This window comes from Macrobrachium nipponense, chromosome 2 (genome assembly GCF_015104395.2).
Source record: "Macrobrachium nipponense isolate FS-2020 chromosome 2, ASM1510439v2, whole genome shotgun sequence".
Lineage (NCBI taxonomy): Eukaryota > Metazoa > Arthropoda > Malacostraca > Decapoda > Palaemonidae > Macrobrachium > Macrobrachium nipponense.
Genome location: NC_087201.1, coordinates 77,162,516 through 77,183,774, shown reverse-complemented (window position 1 = coordinate 77,183,774; position 21,259 = coordinate 77,162,516). Strand labels below are relative to the sequence as shown.

The window sequence follows — 21,259 nt, the reverse complement described above, 5'->3', positions numbered from 1 at the left end:
AGAGTAAAAGAATCGGGGCTTTTGGATGCCACATAATTTACTCATTTATATGGGTACAATTTAAAGAACGTGGCAAACACAAGTTCAGTAACAACATAAAACATGGGCAGGCCAGTGTTGCCAAATAGGAATGGCAATTTCTTGCTAAATTTTGCTCCATTAAGTGCTAAAAAATTTACATCATACACAACAATGCCACCCAGCCAATTTCAACCGATCGCTCTCTTTTTCAATTCAAACATGTTTCTAACATACACAGTGTACTTGTACATTACGTTACATGATTCTTAATAATTTCAAAACCTATTCTGTTCAGTTCCTGAAAATGGTTTTGCAAGATTTTATTCTTTTTCTTACATGATATATCAAACATAGTAGAATAAAAGAAATATTCAACTTAACATTACAAAGTTTTGATGTCCAAATACGTGTGCTAGATGTATTCGAAAACAAATGCAAGTTTTCCTGCCAGATGCTAGATTGAAAATTTTCTTGCTACTTACCTCAAGAAAATAAAAGCTAGCATTAAAAATGCAAAATTGGTAACACTGGACTCAACAGATCTGTGTTAGTTGTACAAATGATAGTTATTGTATCATTAAAAATATTGAAATAAATGAAGTCACAAAGCCGATTCTATTCATGTTTTTCCTAAACGCGTAGCCTAAAAGGAAAACGTTATTTTGTTTTTTTCATCACTGCCACAAACCCCTGACAATGCAGAGTACATATGATCATTCTAAACTATTATTTACTACCAGAATAACAATGATATTTTGTATTGAAAATGAATGTTACGTATATTCCAAACATTATTACCACCATGACTAGTACTATGACAATTTTGAAAGGTAATCTTGCTGTGAACGCTACCATAATTTGATTTTCATATACGTACGTACACTTTGTCAGCTGGCTGGCTTCGTATAAATAAAAGTTGATTTCACTGATGTGAAATTATTCCACGAATAGCCTTTCCATTATGAAGATATGGATAATATATAAGGTAAAAAATGGTTTTACGTATTTTGTTTATGCTCCGTCGCACAAGTTGAATAATAGTTGTGTATTGAGAATAATGATAATTTTAATAAAACTGTTGTTTTACTGTGTCTAATCATATTGCATGTATTATTACCATATCATAGTATGATATGAACATAGCGATCTACCATTTGCATTCTGGTTTTGTTTACATTCTTAAAATAATCAACTGACGTCGTTTTAACAATATCATCACTGTTTTAGTTGCTGAATGGAACTTAATTCAGAGATATGCCTATAATATATGAGGTGAGAATGGTTTTATTACCTTTATTGTCAGTTAATATCATAATGTGAATCTGTTCCTTTATTGTCAGTTAATATCATAATGTGAAGATGTTCATGCATGTTGGTGGTTATCGCACTGCAACTAGGTTTAGCCTACCAATGAATGTCATACATAAACCTTGAAAAGGCTATTTATTATGAAGATATGCCAATAATATATAAGGTGAGAATAGTTTTATTATCTTTGTTGTCAGTTAATATCATAATTGAGTTGTTTTATTTACGTTGGTGATTATCAAACCGCGGCCAAGGCTTAGCCTACCAATAAACATCTCATATGCAACACGTCTGTCCTGCGATGCTGCGATTCATATCAGCGATATAGCATGAGAAGCTATACGATGATGATGATACCATGGTACGTATATGGTATACGTACATACGAATTCAGTACATAGCCTAGTCTATTTATTGTACAGCAGGCCCCCCTGCATTTGCATTCTCTGGATTCGCGGACTCACAGATTTGCGGATTTCTCTCTGGACCGTATCTACCCATTATTTGTGGGAAATTCACCTATCCGACAAAAATAATCTCTAATTAGTGTATTTTGATGTTATTCTCATGACTAAATACATTTTTATAATACAAAAATTATTTTTCAAATATTAACCCTTAAACGCCGACTGGACGTATTTTACGTCGACATTTTTTGTCTCTTGGGTGCCGACTGGACGTATTTTACATCGACATACAAAAGTTTTTTAAAAATTCGCGGCATACTTTTAGGCCTACCAGCGAAAACTCTTGAATCACGCGCCTTGGGGGATGCTGGGAATTCACGGATCAAGTTGTTGTTTTGTTTACAATCGTTACGCAGGCGCGCAAGAGCGAATTCTTTCTTGCCGCACTAAAAAGTATCTGTGACACATCTCGGAAATTATTTTGTCACTTTGACATAATTTTGTACCAGTTTTAAATTAGCCGTTACATGGAGTATTATATATGAAAAAATGTGCGCATTTTTATGTAGAATACAACAAAAAAAAACTCATGATTGTAGCTTTATCAGTTTGAGATATTTTATATAAATAACGATAAGTGCCAAAATTTCAACCTTCTGGTCAACTTTGACTCTACCGAAATGGTCAAAAAACGCAATTGTAAGCTAAAACTCTTATATTCTAGTAATATTCAATCATTTCCACCTTAATTTTGTAACTAATTGGAAGTCTCTAGCACAATATTTCGATTTATGGTGAATTTCATGAAAAAAACTTTTCCTTACATCCGCGCGGTGGCTAACTCTTCCGAAAAAAATCATACATGCGCATTGTGGTAATGTTTTGCCCCACCATTTTAAAATTAGCCGTTATATAGTTTTCTATATATGGAAATGTGCACAATTTCATGCACAATACAACTAAAAACACCCATGGTTGTAGCTTTTATCAATTTTGAAATATTTCATATAAAAAAATGATAAGTGACAAATTTTCAACCTTCGGTCAACTTTGACTCTACCGAAATGGTCGAAAAACGCAATTGTAAGCTAAAACGCTTATATTCTAGTAATATTCAAGCATTACCTTTATTTTGCAACAAATTGGAAGTCTCTAGCACAATATTTGATTTATGGTGAATTTATGAAAAAAATAACATTTTCTTTATGTCCGCGCGGTAAACTCTTCGAAAAAATCATACGTGCGATTGTGGTAATGTTTGCACCATTTTAAATTAGCCATTACATAAAGTTTTATATATGAAAATGTGCGCAATTTCATGTAGAATACAACAAAAAATAATTGAGGCTGTTTTCTCAATTTTTGGAAATATTTTCTATAAATGATAAATAGAAAAAAAACCACGTTTCGTCAACTTTGTTTTTCCCACCGAAATGGTCAAAAAACAATTTGAACTAAAACTCTTACGTTTAGTATATTCAGTCATTTCTTCATCTTGAAACATTTGAAAGTCTCTAGCACAATATTTAATGGTGAAATTAAAAAAAAAAACTTCCTTCTCCACGCGATTCTCCGCCACAATCTCGAAAGCGTCGTCCCATTCTCCGATATTTCTCGTTTCTATTAAGCATTTCATAGAGTTTTATATATGAAAAGTGCGCAATTTCATGTAAAATAAAACGAAAATACTTAAGGTTGTGTTTTTCTATTTCGCAATAATTGCTATAAAAAAAAAAAAAAAAATATTATATAAAAAAATGACATGTAACTTTAACTCGTCAATAATGGCGAAAACTGCAATTTTAGTAATACTCTTAGCTATATTTATCAATTCATTTGTCTTAATTGAAAGAAACATTGGAAGTCTCTAGGACAATATTTAGATTTATGTGAATTTTGAAAAAAATATTGTTTACGACCACGCGTTACGAATTCATGCATTATTTTGTGATAATATTTTCTCTGTGTTGCTTTGATCGTTTTACAATGTGTTATATACCAAAATGATCGCAATTTAGTGTACATTACAACGAAAAAAGTAACTTGTTACCTTTAAACCGTTTTGCGCACAGCACGATTTGAATACATTATATATGAAATTTCGTTTTTTTTGCGCTATCATATATCGCATATTTATATATATAATGATAATTTTTTTTCATTTCTGATGGTTTGCATACTAACTTCAGCCAATGACAAAAAAAGGAACCAAAAATGAACTCTTAATCTTGAAAACTAAGCGTGCTGTGATTTTTTGAAAAAAATATTTTTTTCCGCTTCCGCGCTCACTCTGAAACACTCGCGGCACACAGGAGACAATTTTTTTTTTTTACCGCTTCGGCGTTTAAGGTAAATACTGATTAATACTGTATTAGTAAGTTTAGTAACATTAAATGATATCTACATAATAAAAATAATAATCCCACCTCTCTCTCTCTCTCTCTCTCTCTCTCTCTCTCTCTCTCTCTCTCTCTCTCGTCTCTCTCTCTCTCTCTTACAGAGATGTATGTTTTTTGTATGATAAATAAAATTATTTACTAACTTTCAAATATTAATATGTAAAGAGCAATCAAATCATTAAAGAAAATACTATAGTGAATTAGTAAGATTTATAGTTTCTAAATTAAAAAAATATGTAAGAACTGTAATTACAAAATTCATATATGATAGTACAGGCAGTCCCCGGGTTACGACGGGTTCCGTTCTTGAGACGCATTGTCAGCTGAAAATCGTCGTAAGCCAGAACATCCTCAAAATCCTAAGAAAACCTTACTTTTAAAGCTTTGGGTGCATTAAAAATTATATAAATGCATTCTTATTGTATTTTTCATAAAAAAAACTTCAAATATTGATTATTTTGCATTTTTGGTGTTATATTTCTTGTGCCAGATCAGTGTTGTAGGTGTCGTAACCCTGGAAATAATTTCTGATGAATATAATTGGGACTGCCTGTATTTTAAAGAAATACAATAATCTATCCATTTCACTCTTTTAAATATGGATAACACTCTCTTGCTCTTTTGCCACAGAAGGTATGTATATAACTCTAATTACAAAAATTGTATGTGGTGGTATTTTAAAGAGATAAAAATAACCTTTCCATTTCACTTTCGTGAGGATAACTCCTCTCTTTTACTGAGATGAGAGAATTTTTATGGTAGATGTATGTGTTTATTAATGTTTTCAAATAATAATAATAATAATAATAATAATAATAATAATAATAATAATTACCCTTAAATGCTGAAGCGGTATTTTAAAAATCGTCTCCCGTATGCCGGCAACGTTAGCGAGTTAGCGCTGAAGTGGAAAAAATGTTTTTTTCAAAAAATCACACCACGCTTAGTTTTCGAGAGTTCATTTTTGGCTCCTTTTTTTATCACTGCCTGAAGTGTAGTATGCAACCATCAGAAATGAAAAAAAAATATCATTATCATGTACAGGCGGCCCTCGGTTAGTGGCAGGGGTTCCGTTCCTGGCCACCGACGCCAAGCGATTTTCGACGCTGAGCGATTTTAAAGCCTACGGCCGCCGCACACCTTCTTTCGAAACTCTAGACCAGTCAAAGGCGCCGTAATCCCACAACGGCGCAATAAGTAAAATTATATTTATGCTGTATAGTACTATAGAATTTACTGTACAGTACATGTGGGTGTCTAGAGTATGTAAAGATATAATAAAGTTTATACAGTGTACAGGTAGCTGTAGTGTTCAGGTTACGATCATTAGTCTTACGATAGTCCGATTTTATGAGAGATCAAATTACAATGGCCTAACTTTTTCCATCTTCTAGTTACATAAGTTCAATAACAGCAAAAGAGAATGATGAAAGTATGGTTTTAACGTTATACTCGTTGCGTGAATGTGTACAGCCATGAACAACCGTACGAGAAAAGACTTTTTTTTTCTAAGTACAACCGAACTGGATAACATCTGTTTGGCTTGTATTTCGATCATCGTACTACAGTGCAACATTACCGTATTTGTTATAAATGGCGTTATGTATAGAATAGAACTGAGATATCTTAATGTAATAACTTTATTCGCTATAGATCAGAGATCAATATAGATTAAAGATCAATCGGGAAATATACCGTTAAATTTAAACCTAGTTATAACTGAAGCTGAGAAAACTGTTCAAGCTGCTAATGACTATTATCGTACATCGGCAACAAGGATAAAACTGCAGTAAACGTCTGCCATCACACACAACTGTAGATAAAATTGGGATAAAATAATTTTAATCAAAACTACTGTGCTTGAAAGAACACATTTTACTGTTGGTTTCACGCCGTTATAAGATAAATAACGTAAAGTTCGTATTACGATGATATAAAGGATTATTGCGAACGGAATCACATAATTTTTTACACAATAAACATGCCGCCAACGTAATCTGTTAACGAAAAAAATAGTAGTTCACATTCACAACGAGACATATTCAATAAATATTTCCACCTAAAAACACGCTGTATAAGGAAAAATAACTTTGTCTCATATAAGTCAAGTATATAGATATTCGTTTATACTAGCTAGAAGCAAGAGCATTCGCTCAGAATTGCGTTATGGTGAAACAAACTTGTATTCATCAGCTGATTTCAAACCACAACATTGGCCGCTCCGCGGAATACGGGCTTAAGTTTGCCGTGGTATTTTAAAATACAATAATATGAGAATACATACAATATTCTTGGATACAGCGAAATAATGTATAACTTTTTAAAGGATTTATGGAAAAGATGCATAATTAATAAAATAACACAATGCATTTTTCGGAACTGGCGGACAAGAACGAACATGAAAACCATCCCCTGACAACGTGGACGTAGTTACAAAGGCTTCCTTAATTTGTATCTTATTTCTGTACAAAAATGAAAATACCTTTACGTAATATATTTTCATACACATTTTAAACATAAAAGCATAAACATTTGAAAAATCGACACATCGATCGCTAAATTTGCACTCTTTTTAACTCGATATTTTCGGAAGAGCGGCAGACGGCGGCATACAAGAACGAACTTGAAAAACACATTGTAGTCGATAACTTGAAGGGGAGTTTCAAAAGCTGCCTTTTTATCATATTTCTGTACAGAAATAAAAATAACCTATTCGTAATACATTTTCATACACATTTTAAACACAAAAGCATAACATTTATAAAATCGACACATCGATCGCTAATTTGCACTTTTTTTTTAAATCGATATTCTCGGAAGAGCGGCAGGCGGCGGCATACAAGAACGAACTTGAAAAAAACATCGTAGTCGATAACTTGAAGGGGAGTTTCAAAAGCTGCCTTTTTATCATATTTCTGCACAGAAATAAAAATACCCTATTCGTAATACATTTTCATACACACATAAACATTTGAAAAATCGACACATCGATCGCTAAATTTGCACTCTTTTTAACTCTATATTTTCGGAAGAGCGGCAGACGGTGGCATACAAGACGACTTGAATAAAACATCGTAGTCGATAACTTGAAGGGGAGTTTCAAAAGCTGCCTTTTTATCATATTTCTGCACAGAATAAAAATCCCTATTCGTAATACATTTTCATACACATTTTAATCATAAAAGCATAAACATTTATAAAATCGACACATCGATCGCTAATTTGCACTTTTTTTTAAATCGATATTCTCGGAAGAGCGGCCAGGCGGCGGCTTACAAGAAAGAACATGAAAAAACATCGTATTTGATAACGTGAAGGGCAGTTTCAAAAGCTGCCTTTGTATCATATTTCTGTACAGAAATAAAAATGCCTTTCACGTAATACCATTTTCATACACATTTTAAACAAAGCATGAACATTTATAAATCGACACATCCATAGCTACATTTGCACTTATGTAACTCGATATTTTCGGCATAGAACAGCGTCAGAGGCATATATTTTACCCTAATACCTACGTAATAACTCTCCATAAAATTTGTTAATATAATTTGCATAACCTTTATGGTCTGAACGGCATTTCTACAAATGTATGAACTCGTTAGACAACGGCGCTAGCGGCGCTGTTAACTGAAATTTGTGCCGTAAAGATACCTTTAAAATGCCTTATTTTTTAATGAATGATGAACGACCGCCGTAAAACCGATTCGCCGTTGAGTGATTGCGCCGTTAACCGCGGGCTGCCTGTATAAATATTGGGATATATGATGCGCAAAAAAAAATTTCATATATAATTGAATACAAATCAGGCTGTGAGCAAAACGGTTAAAGCTAATGAGTTAATGTTTTTTTTTCGTTGTATTGTACACTAAATTGCAATCATTTTGGTATATAACACATTGTAAAACAATCAAGGCAACACAGAGAAAATATTATCACAAAATGATGCATGAATTCGTAATGCACGGACATAAAAAAAAAGCTGTTTTCAAAAATTTATCATAAATTGAAATATTGTGCTAGAGACTTCGCGTTTCCTGCAAAATGAAGGTAATTGATTGAATATTACTAGACTGTAAGTGTTGTAGCTTACAATTGCAGTTTTTGACCATTTCGGTCGAGTTAAAGTTGACCGTTATTTATATGAAAATATTTCAAAACTGATAAAAGCTACAACCATAGGTTGTTTTTAGTTGTATTCTACATGAAATTGCACACATTTTCATATATAAAACTTTATGTAACGGCTAATTTAAAAATGGTGCAAACATTACGACAATCGGACGAAAAAATTTAAGATTTTTTCGGAAGAGTTAAGCGCGGACGAGGGGAAAAAGTTTATTTCATAAATTGTGCTAGAGACTTCCAATTTGTTGCAAAATAAAGGTAAATGATTGAATATTACTAGAATGTAAGAGTTTTAGCTTACAACTGCGTTTTGCCATCATTTCGTTCGAGTCAAAGTTAACCGAAGGTTGAAATTTTGGCACTTATCGTTATTTATATGAAAATATTTTAAAACTGATAAAAGCTACAGCCATGGGTTGTTTTTAGATGTATTCTACATGAAATTGCGCACATTTTCATATATAAAACTTTATGTAAAGGCTAATTTAAAATGGTGCAAGCATTATGACAATCGGACGAAAAAATGTCTGATTTTTTTCAGAAGTGTTACCGCGCGGACGTAAAGAAAAAAATTTTTTTTTTTCATAAATTCACCATAAATCAAAATATTTTGCTAGAGACTTCCAATTTGTTGCAAAATAAAGGTAAATGATTGAATATTATTGAATGTAAGAGTTTTAGCTTACAATTGCGATTTTTTTACCATTTTGGTTGAGTCAAATTTGACCAAAGGTTGATATTTTGGCACTTACCATTATTTATATGAAAATATTTTAAAACTGATAAAAGCTACAACCATTGGTTGTTTTTAGTTGTATTCTACATGAAATTGCACACATTTCCATATATAAAACTTTATGTAATGGCTAATTTAAAATGGTGCAAACATTACAACAATCGGACGGAAAAATTTATGATTTTTTCGGAAGTTACCGCACGGACGTAAGGAAAAAGTTTTTTTCATAAATTCACCATAAATTGAAAAATTGTGCTAGAGACTTCCAATTTGTTGCAAAATGAAGGTAAATGATTGAATATTACTAGAATATAAGTGTTTTAGCTTACAATTGCGTTTTTCGACCATTTCGGTAGAGTCAAAGTTGACTGAAGGTTGAAATTTTGGCACTTATCTTTATTTATATGAAAATATTTCAAAACTGATAAAAGCTACAACTATGTGTTGTTTTTAGTTGTATTTGACATGAAATTGCACACATTTTCATATATAATACTCTATGTAACGGCTAATATAAAATGGTGCAAAAATTATGTCAAGTGACGAAATAATTTCCGAGATGTGTCGCTGATACTTTTTAGTGTGAGAAGAAAGAAATTCGCGCTTGCACGCCTGGGTAACGATTGTAAACCAAAACAACGCCTTGATCCGTTGAGCTCCACATCCCCCAAGGTGCGTGATTCAAAAGTTTTTGCCTAGTAGGCCTATAACTATTTTTCCACGAATTTTTAAGAAAACTTTTATATCGACGTATCATACGTCCAATCGGCACCCAACAGACAACTTATATCGACGTTTAATACGTCCAATCGGCGTTAAAGGGTTAATAATAATAATAATAATAATAATAATCAATAATAATAATAATAATAATAATAAAATAATTATAATAATATAACTGTAATTTCAAATGAAAATTAATAATAATAATAACAAAATAATTATAATAATAATATAACTGTAATTTCCAATGAAAATTCTTTCATTCCTCTTTCTTTGTATCCATTTTCCTACCTTCTCTTGACCCAACAGAAGCTCAGAACTTGGGAAGCAGTCAAATATGTCACATAATGTGACAGGGGAGGGAGCAGTGCCATATAATGGTCAACAATTTTAGTGGTTTTTATGCAATTTCTCTCTCTCTCTCTCTCTCTCTCTCTCTCTCTCTCTCTCTCTCTCTCTCTCTCTCTCTCTTTTTATTGAGATGAGATAATCTTTATGGTGCATGTATGTAATAAGTTTATTTTCCAATAATAATAATCATAATAATACACATATAATATGTATACTGATAATACTATAACTGTTATTACAAAATTTATATGTGAGTACAGTGGTCCCCCCGTATTCGCGGGGAATTGCGTACCAGACCCCCCCCGTGAATAGTTAGAACCTGCGAATGTTTGGAACCCTTATAAAAATGCTAAAAACAGCCTATTTTGTTAGTTAAAACTCTAGAAAAACCCACTAAAAATTTTCATACATGGTTTTTTAAATAGTTTTATCACAAAAAGTGCATTTTATGATGAAATTCATAAAAAAAAAAACATGAATTTGTGGATATTTATCATAGAAAAATACCGCAAATGCGCGAATTTTCCGCGAAGAATGCAGGGAAACGTTCCCGAGAGAAATCCGCGAATGTGTGAGTCCGCGAATCTGGAGAACGCGAATAAGGGGGGTCCACTGTATTTCAAATACAATAATCTTTCCATTTCACTCTTTTAAATACTGTAAGGACAACTCTCTCTCTCTCTCTCTCTTTAAGGGTACTAATGTTTATTAAGATTACTTTGAAATTATATTAACATAATTTCTAGGATTAATGCAGTAATATGATAATAATTTAAGGTGAATTTGATGTAGAATGTTACATAAGATATACATTTGGTGCTTCTATTTCTCTCTCTCTCTCTCTCTCTCTCTCTCTCTCTCTCTCTCTCTCTCTCTCTCGTCTCTCTCTCGGTCCTCCTCTCTCTCTCTCTCTCTCTCTCCTCAGCAAAAGAATTGATAAACAGACAAATAGATACTTGCTCAGCCCTCTCTTTCTCTCTTCTCTGGAAAAGATATATGTATGTTTTTATGGAAGGGGAAGAAGTTTTGCCTATAGAAATTCATTTCAATCTTTTGATATCATAAGGAGTTATACTCTCTCTCTCTCTCTCTCTCTCTCTGTTATTGGCTGTTTATATATTTCTAATGGTAAAATGTTTCAGATGACTTTGAAATGAAATTAATAATACCAATTCAATGGTATATTTGATGTAGGAAATATACATTTGGTATTTGAACTTTCTAAATAGGCAGATATAAGCATTTTTGGAGGGGACTTCTAACTATTCGTGGGTCTGAGCTATTTGTGTTTGTGTCTGGTACCCATCCACCGCGAATACAGGGGGAACACTGTATACTCTATACTACATACACGGTATAGTAATTTATTAATATAAGCCTATTCTGGAGGCTTAATACATTCTAACTATATCAGTAGGAAAAAACTGGCCACGAAACAGGAATCAGATTAGGACCGACACCAGCATAGTAATTGAGTGATGTCAGGCTGCTGATGCCTATGTATAATTTTGAAATAAAAACATAGTGAATGTGCATCTTTTCTGTGGAACTTTTAAAAATTATACATTACTGTATCCAATAATATTGCATGATTATATTATTGTATCATAAAATACTAACAAAGTGGTCAATGTTTTGGTTTGGAAATCAGCTGATGGCAAATATGAGTTTATTTCACAGCATTGAACTCAATTCAGAGCGAATTGTCTTGCTTCTAGTTAGCATAAAAGAATATCTAGATACTTTACTTATATGAGACAAGGTCATTTTTTGTTATATGACTTGTTTTCAAGTTGAAATATGAATTTAATACTAAATTATTTTTTTAACAGATTGCATTGTGGGCATGTTTATTGTGTAAGAAAAATTACACAATTCCATTTGCTATTTTCACATGATTTCAGAGTAGTATGAGCTTTACCGTTATGTTACGTATTTATATTTTATTGGCGTAAAAACAACAGCAAAATGTGTTCTTTCAAGACCTGAAGTTTTGATTAAAATTATTGTCTCTCAATTTTATCTATGGTTGTGTTTGATGGCATAATTTTACGGTAGTTTTATCTTTGTTGCCGATGCATGATAATAGTCATTAACAGCTCAAAAAGTGTTCTCAGCTTCAGCTACATCTTGGTTTAAATATAACAGTATGTTTCCTTGCTGATCTTTGATCTATAGTGAATAAAGTTATTACCTAAAAATATATCAGTCCTATTGTACATAACGTCATTTATAACATAATTACAGTAATTGTTTACTATCGTATAATGGTTGAAATACAAGCCAAATGGATGTTGTTATCCAATTCAGTTGTACTTAGCAAAATGTTTCTCGTTCAGTTGTTCATATTTACGCAATGGGTATAACAATACTTTCATCATTCTCTTTTGCAGTTTTTTTAACTTATTTAACTAGTAGATGGGATAAAGTTAGGTTATTGTAATTTGGTCTCTCTTGCTCCTTGATTGTAGGTACACAGCTGCCTGCCCCCATTATGAGTGAAATTTTTAAATATTTTCAAAATATTGTTGTATCAGTATTAATTCCTAACCCCATCGTAAAATTGGATTATCAGAAGATGAATTATTGTAAGATGAATTATTGTAACTTGAACACTACCTGTAGTCCCTCAAAGCTGACATGGAAAGAGCTTTTCATTTCTGTAAAAGCATAGAAAATCCACTATCAACTCTGAAATTCAGTGGTGAGAAACACTGTTGACGACTCCAACTATAGTAGGTGGCCCACTTGCCCTGATAAACTGCTGACAAAGACCTTCTGAGATAACTGGACATCTGGCCTGCTGCTTTGTGAGAAAAGCTTCTCGCTCTCAGGAGATACTTGACAGACTCCGGCCCTGAAGCAACAGAGATCTTACCAACTGGTGGAATATTTCCTCATGAGGCTGGCAAGAGAGGCTCCATGGAGGATTATCCATGCTTTCAGGAACCTGAGGATGGCTTCCACCTTACTCTCCACAAGGTGGTAACGGAATATACTGCACATAGAATAAAAATAAAAATACTGCAACTACTATACACTTACTTATTCTACAATGAAGTACAATTTAATAAAATTGATAGGATTTCAAATGCAACAAAACAAAAGTTTAAACAGAAAACTAACCATCCCAGTGAGTGAGCAACTGTTCTACCATTTGCAATCGATCCATAGATAGCGTTGCAACAAGAGTTACATCATAACCATCACTTGTGGGATCATACTCAAAATCCAAGAAAAATAAATGAGTACGGTAATTTGTGTGGCGGGCACGACGAAACTCGTAGCATTCATCTTCTTCATTCAACTGTGAAAATAAAGAATCAAGTTTCTTGTTAAACCAAGAAAGGAAACAAACCATTTTCACATTCAGTTAAACCAACTGTGATTTCAATTACATATTTTATTTATATGTGCATGAGGATTTTAACCTTCATCCATATCTACATTCTGTGACTTGTCTTAAAAAATTCAATCATGCATGAATATAACTACATTTAACTAAAACGTTTTATCAGAGATAACTTTAATAAACTTTCTTCAAAGGTATAGTACTAATATTTTCTAATGAAATGAAAGAGTATATAAATTTAAAAGTATTTTTTTCCAAATACAAACCTCTTATGCTATTTATGCATCACTATTAATCACCACTATATAGTCAAGAGAAGTCATTTATGAATGCTTAAGGGGAAGCCTCGACACCATAAGAGCTCATTCAAACTTTTATCACTTATTCTGCAACTAATAACAAAAATTCACTCATGGGGAAATTTAGAAATTCAACCTCTTAAGTTTGTTTGTTTTGCAGTTGAAAAACTCAAGATGTAACTTTTCAAAATTAATATGAAAAATAATAGTTGCACAAAGAAGTGACTTTCCCGACGACAAAATAAAGATATGTATGCATATTCTTATGATGTTGCTTTCACAATGCATATCTTCCTCTCAATAACTATGAAATGTTGTAAAAGTGTTTGCAATATTTTCAGATTCAATATTATTTTTGCTTAGAGTTAACATGTTTTAATAATGTGTGTTCAGAATTAACAAAAAATGTTATGTGAAGTTAAGGAATAACGTAGAATGTGAAAAGGGAAAGAAATTAGCATTGTCAGTTCAAAGCAGGAAATTGCTGTCATCACTTGAGATAAGAGGAACTCGAGTTCTCCATTTTGATTTGCAATCCTGTCAATCATATGATGCACATGAATGTTTCGGACTTGTGTGTCTGTCGAGAAACCAAGTGAAGATTTCACCATTTTTCAGTAAAGTTGTATCAAGCTGGTCAGCAACCGCACATAACCCTGTGACAGCCAAGTCTTTTTCTAACTGCCTTGGAGAGTACAGTGGTCGCCCCGTATTCGTGGGAAATGCGTACCAGACCCCTCCGTGAATAGTTAGAACCCACAAATAGTTGGAACCCTTAAAAAAATGCTTAAAACCTCATGTTTTGTTACTTAATAAAAAAAATGTGTATACATACCTAGTATTTTTAATATTTTTATCACAAAAAGTGCATTTTATGATGAAATTGATAAAAAACAGAAATTTGTGGATATTTCTCATAGAAAATACCGTGAATAAGCAAATTTTCTGCAAATAATGTGGGGAAATGTTCCAGAGAGAAATCTGCGAATGCGTGAGTCTGCGATTCCGAAGAACAAGGAATTGGGGGATCCACTACACGGTTACACTTTGCTCTCCTTCCAAGCCAGTTGTTTTTCATTGCGCCCGTGTTCTGTTCTTTCACTGTGTTGTGTGATAGTATTTTTGGGTTATGGCTTCCTCTGAGTCTCCAAGTCCTCGCCAGCACGTGCCCAAGCATTGAAGGGTTCCCGTGCTTGAGATTTTTGGCTCCCTACAGCTACGGATCCGCACACAACTCGCAGTTGTACAGTGTTGAGTCCTCTCCCGGAATGTTGTGCCTTGCCTAAGGCTCAGTGGAAGTTATTTTATAAAAAGAGGGAGCATCTCAGAGTTTGGACTCTTCCTTCTTGGGAGAGATTTTCTTCGCCTCTTCAGGAAGATGTGGCTGCTCCTTCGTTTGATGCTAATTCTGGTGTTCCTGTGTCTCATTCCTTTCCTTCCCTTAATATTTCATTTTTAAGAGACTTATTGTCTTAAATCACATAATAATAACTATTATTTATGATTTTAATCCCACTTTCTCTCTACTTATTGTTTTGAAAGAATTTTAAGATGACAGCTGTGTCTCGTTCCCGAAATCATTTGCCCAACCATTTTGGGCCAAAGCACTGATCAGTTTCCAAACTATGAGAGCAAATTTTGTTCATTCCAGTATCAGAGACCATTCACGTTTGTTAGTCCCTCCTCTCTATCCTGTATGAGAGAATTTTGATTTCACATAAACTTAAAGATTTTATACTTAGTGGTTGGTCACTCATAAATTTTAGATTTGGTATTTCTTATATTTATTTACCTGTGGAATCTGAACAGACATTGTAAAAGTGTAACAGGTGCCTCGTGTGTGTGTTTATTGGTGATTTCGAAAAAGGCCCTCTAAAATTGGTGTACCAAGGTAAGAGTTCTTTAATAAGGTCAGTGCACTAAACTTAAACCTAAAAAGTACTTGAAATACTGAAAGTACTTAGGTTATTCAGGGATATATTTTCCATCTTTTTACATTTTGGTGTTGGTGAATTTTTTGTGTGCATTTATCCATTTTTCATATTAAAGTGATTTTTTTGTGCATTTATCCATTTTTCTTATTAAAGTGTTTAAATTTACATTCACAACTTGATTACAGTAAGTGTTTTCATTCGTTAGTCATTACAAACTTAACTGAGTTTAACACTTATGAGTTAATTTGCATTTACTTACAATTCTTTTCAAGTTTTTATTGTTGTTCAACATTTGTGAATTAATTTTCAAATTTTGATTGTTACTCAGCACTTTGAATTTTACTTGAATAGTTTAATTTTTTTATTTTTGTGATAAATTAATTTTCTTGATAGAATTAATTTTGGTTTAATTTTACTTAATAATTGATTCAAGAAATAATTAGACTTTGTGTTGTTTTCAAGTAAAATAAATTTCCCTGAGACTGAATTTCACTTACAGGTGGCCCGCGGTTAACGGCGCAATTGCTTATCAGCGAATCGGTTTTACGGATGTCATCAAAAATATTCTTTAAAAAAATAAGTATTTTATGGTATTTTTACGGCAAAACTTTTGGTTAACAGCGCTGCTAGCACCATTATGTCTAACCATAAAGGTTATGCAAATGATATTAAAATTTTTTATTGAGAGTTAGTATTAGGTATTAGGGTAAAATATATGCCTCTGACTCTGTTCTATGACGAAAATATCTAGTGAAATAAGTGAACATTTAGCTATGGATGTGTTGATTTATTAATGTTCATGCTTTTATGTTTAAAATGTGTATGAAAATGTATTACATATAGGGTATTTTTATTTCTGCACATAAATATGAAACAGATGCAGCTTTTGAAACTGCCCTTCACGTTATCAAAGAGAAAGTTTTTTCATGTTCGTTCTTGTGAGCCACTGCCTGCTGCTCTTCCAAAAATATAGAGTTAAAATGAATGCAAATTGAGCGATCGATGTGTCAATTTTATAAATGTTCATGCTTTTATGTTTAAAATATGTATGAAAATGTATTGTGTATAGGATATTTTTATTTCTGCACATAAATATGATACAAAAGGCAGCTTTTGAAACTGCCCTCCAGTTTTCAAAGAGTATGTTTTTTCATGTTCGTTCTTGTGAGCCGCTGCCTGCCGCTCTTCCAAAAATATAGTGAAAAAAATTGCAAATTTAGTGATCGATGTGTCGATATTATAAATGTTCATGCTTTTATATCTAAAATGCGTATAAAAATATATTACATATAGGGTATTTTTATTTTTGTACATATATATGATACAAATTAAGGCAGCTTTTGTAACTGCCCTCCACGTTATCAGAGGATGTTTTTTCATGATCCTTTTCATCTGCCGCTGTTCTGAAACATGCATTGCATTTACAAAGACTTCACATGGTTATATTTTATTAACCCTTTAACACCTATTGGACGTATCAAATGTCAATATAAATTGTCTGTTGGGTGCCGATTGGACGTATGGTACGTCAATATAAAAAAGTTTTTTAAAAAATTAGCGGAAAAATAGTTATAGGCCTACTAGGCAAAAACTTTTGAGCCACGTGCCTTGGGGGATGCTGGGAGCTCACGGATCAAAGCGCTGTTTTATTTACAAAAGTTACCAAGGCACGCAAGCGAGAATTTCTTTCTTCTTGCACTAAAAAGCATCAGTAACACATCTGAGAAATTATTTTGTCACTTTGACATAATTTTTGCAACATTTTAAATTAGCCATTACATGGAGTATTATATATGAAAATGTGCGCAATTTCATGTAGAATACAATTAAAAAAATACCCATGATTGTAGCTTTTATCAGTTTTGAAATATTTTCATATAAATAACGATAAGTGCCAAAATTTCAACCTTCGGTCAACTTTGACTCTACGAAATGGTAAAAAAATGCAATTGTAAGCTAAAACTCTTATATTCTAGTAATATTCAATCATTTACCTTCATTTTGCAACAAACTGGAAGTCTCTAGCACAATATTTCGATTGATGGTGAATTTATGAAAAAAACTTTTTCCTTACGTCCGCGCGGTAACTCTTCCGAAAAAATCTGAAATTTTTTCGACCAATTGTCGTAATGTTTGCACCATTTTAAATTAGTCGTTACATAAAGTTTTATATATGGAAATGTGCGCAATTTCACGTAAAATACAACAAAAAACAACCCATGGTTGTAGCTTTCATGTTTTGAAATATTTTCATATAAAAAACGATAAACATGAAATATTTTCATATAAAAAACGATAAGTACCAAAATTTCAACTTCGGTCAACTTTGACTCGACCGAAATGGTCGAAAAACGCAATTGCAAGCTAAAACTGTTACATTGTAGTAATATTCAATCCTTTACCTTTATTTTGCAACAAATTGGAAGTCTGAAGCAAAATATTAATATTTCAATTTATGGTGAATTTATGAGCAAAACTCTTTCCTTATGTCCGCGAGGTAACTCTTCCGAAAAAATAAGAAATTTTTCGTCCGATTATCGTAATGTTTGCACGTTTTATATTAGCCGTTATATAAAGTTTATATGAAAATGTGCACAATTTCATGTAGAATACAACAAAAAAAAACACATGGTTGTAGCTTTTATCAGTTTAGAAATATTTTCATATAAATAATGATACTAAATAGAAAAAATTCGACCTTTGGTCAACTTTAACTCGACCAATATGGTCAAAAACTGCAATTGTAAGCTACAACACTTACAGTCTAGTAATATTCAATCAATTACCTTCATTTTGCAACAAACATGAAGTCTCTAGCACAATATTTCGATTTATGGTGAATTTTTTAAAACAAAACTTTTTTCATGTCAGCGCGTTACGAATTCATGCATCATATTGTGATAATATTTTCTGTGTTGCTTGATGGTTTTACAATTTGTTGTATACCAAAATCATTGCAATTTAGTGCACAATACAACAAAAAAATAATTAACTCATTAGCTTTAACCATTTTGCTCACAGCACGATTTGTATACAATTATATATGAAATTTTTTTTGCAGTCATATATTCCAATATTTATATATGATAATGATATTTTTTTCATTTCTGATGGTTGCATACTAAACTTTAGGCAATGACAAAAAAAGGAGCCAAAAATGAACTCTTAATCTTGAAAATCAAGCGTGCTGTGATTTTTTTAAAAAACATTTTTCCCCGCTTCGGCACTCTCTCGCGAATGCCGCCAGCATACGGGAGACACTTTCGGAAATAACGGCTCGGCGTATAAGGGTTAAGTAATTTACTAATATAAGCCAATTGTGGTCAATGTTTTGATTTGGAAATCAGCTGATGGCGAATACAAGTTTAGTTTGCCATGTTTACATTTTATAGCTGTATTTAACTCAATTCGAAGCGAATTGCCTTGCTTCTAGTTAGCATAAAATATCTAACTACTTTACTTATATGAGACAAGGTTTTTTTGTCATTATACGACATGTTTTTAAGTCAAAATATGAATTTAATACGTCTCGTGAACTAAATTATTTTTTTCGTTAACAGATTGTGTTGTGGGCATGTTTATTATATAAAAATGTTACGGGATTCCATTCAGTATTTTCACTTAATTTCTTCGTAGTACGAGCTTTACCGTTAGTTACATCACTTATCTTTTATCACCGTGAAAACAACAGTAAAATGTGTTCTTTCAAGACCTGAAGTTTGATTTAAATTATTCTCTCAATTTTATTTACGGTTGAGTTTGATGGCATAAGTTTAGTGGAGTTAAATCTTTGTTGCTGATGCATGATAGCAGCTCGAAAAGTGAGCTGTGTTTGTGGAGAGGCGGGAGATGAGGAAAAACTGTTGTATGTTCAGCTGGACACCATTCTTTCTTGCTCAAGTCACTTCTCAGTCGTTTTAGTTGTGGGTGGTCTTAAGGGGGCCGGCCAGCTAATGCCATTTTTTAAGGACAGGACTTTGATATTCATACCACTTAAGGGGGCCGGCCAGAACCCCTAAATATGGGGGTATAGGGTGAAAAATGCAAAGTCATGAAAAAACTCATGTAGCTTCATATGGCAATTGAGAATATGTAAACGAAATATTTCGTCAAAATTCCTCTTACTTTCGTAGTTACAGGGTAATTAGTAAACGTAACTCAATAAGCCTAAAACATTCATCCGCACAAGAAAATGCAATATTTCTTCTGTTATCGTAAATTTAGATAATTATTGTTAAAGAAATTGTGAGAAATGGCATGTGTAGAGATTCCGTGGGTGGCAGAGGGGAGTATCGAGTTCAACCTCGATCAGTGCGAGCACAGACTTCAAGTAGTCTGCACGTTCGAGTTTTACCTCTGACATTCGCTTGCTTTTACATGTGTTTATCTATGTTTCGGGAGCAATTTCATCATGCCAATGAGGAAAAGACAAGGAAAACATCTCGCTAACATAAAGACAAAGAAAATTCGCTCTAATATGATTACAGAATATCATAATATATGCGATATTAGCGTAGTTAGTGAAGAGAGAGGGAGGGTTGCGTAGTAAGTAAACGCCCCCGTCTTGCCTGAAGCACACGTCACACTGTCCCCCAGGCTACGATCTTTGAGCAAAGGGATCTTAATTTATGATAAATAACATAGTTTTGGTTTATTAATACCCAAAAAGGAATATGAAATTCATAATAATCATGATTTATTAACATTGTCTTTGTCAAAAGAGAGTACACCTTCAAATTTCACTTCATGACATTCTCTTGCATTTACGTTTGTTTATTTTTGTTTCGGCAAGAATTTCATCATGCCAAAACGAAAAATACTAGGAAAACATCTAGCTAACATACAGAAGAAGAAAATTCGCTCTAATAAGCCGAGTTAGTGAAGGAGAGAGAGAGAGATTTGCGTAGGAAGGAGCCCCGTCTTGCCTGACGCAGTGCCCCAGGCTACGATATATGAGCAAAGGGATCATCATTTATGATTAAATTATGATAAATAAAATAGTTTGGGTTTATTAATACACAAAAAAGAAATATACATTCATAATAATCATTATTTATTAACATTGTCGTTATAAAAATACGAAGAAAAACTTTGAACGCCCATATCTCAAAACTATAGTTATTGACCTTCAAAATCTATCTTCTCACTTAGTTTTAAAGCTATAACATTGGAATTTGGCCTTTTTCCAATTTTTTTTTCGTCTTTTTTATATAGATTTTGTTTTCCTAATTTATAGGGTTTATTTTTTATCATAATTAAAAATTCATATCTTGCAAAAAAATTACTTTTAGAAAAAAAAACTCCTCATTTGATTGGAGGTCTACATCAGGTCTATATATGGTAGTAATCCCAGGTCTTAATATTAAATATCAAGGGAAGGAGAATAGAATTTTGAAAAATGGTTATTTTCAGGATAAATCGCCCTGGCGTCACAAAACCGAAGGTCAGAGCCGAAAATCATATGCATTCTCCAAACCGCATATGATTTTCGCCTCTGACCTTCGGTTTTGTGACGCCAGGGTGATTTATCCCGAAAATAACCATTTTTCAAATTCTATCTCCCTTGATATTTGATATTAAGACCTAGGATTACTACCATAT

The 21,259-nt window shown here is 32.7% G+C and overlaps 1 protein-coding gene across 1 annotated transcript in view; it reads right to left on the bottom strand.

Annotated features, from left to right (window-relative positions):
* Nucleotides 1-21,259, bottom strand: part of LOC135220677 (xylosyl- and glucuronyltransferase LARGE2s-like) — a gene marked incomplete in the record, with an annotated part of 198,997 nt that overhangs the window by 91,121 nt on the left and 86,617 nt on the right. The window contains 1 exon segment of the mRNA XM_064258056.1: nucleotides 13,200-13,380. Within this exon segment, the coding sequence (XP_064114126.1) occupies nucleotides 13,200-13,380 (181 nt within the window).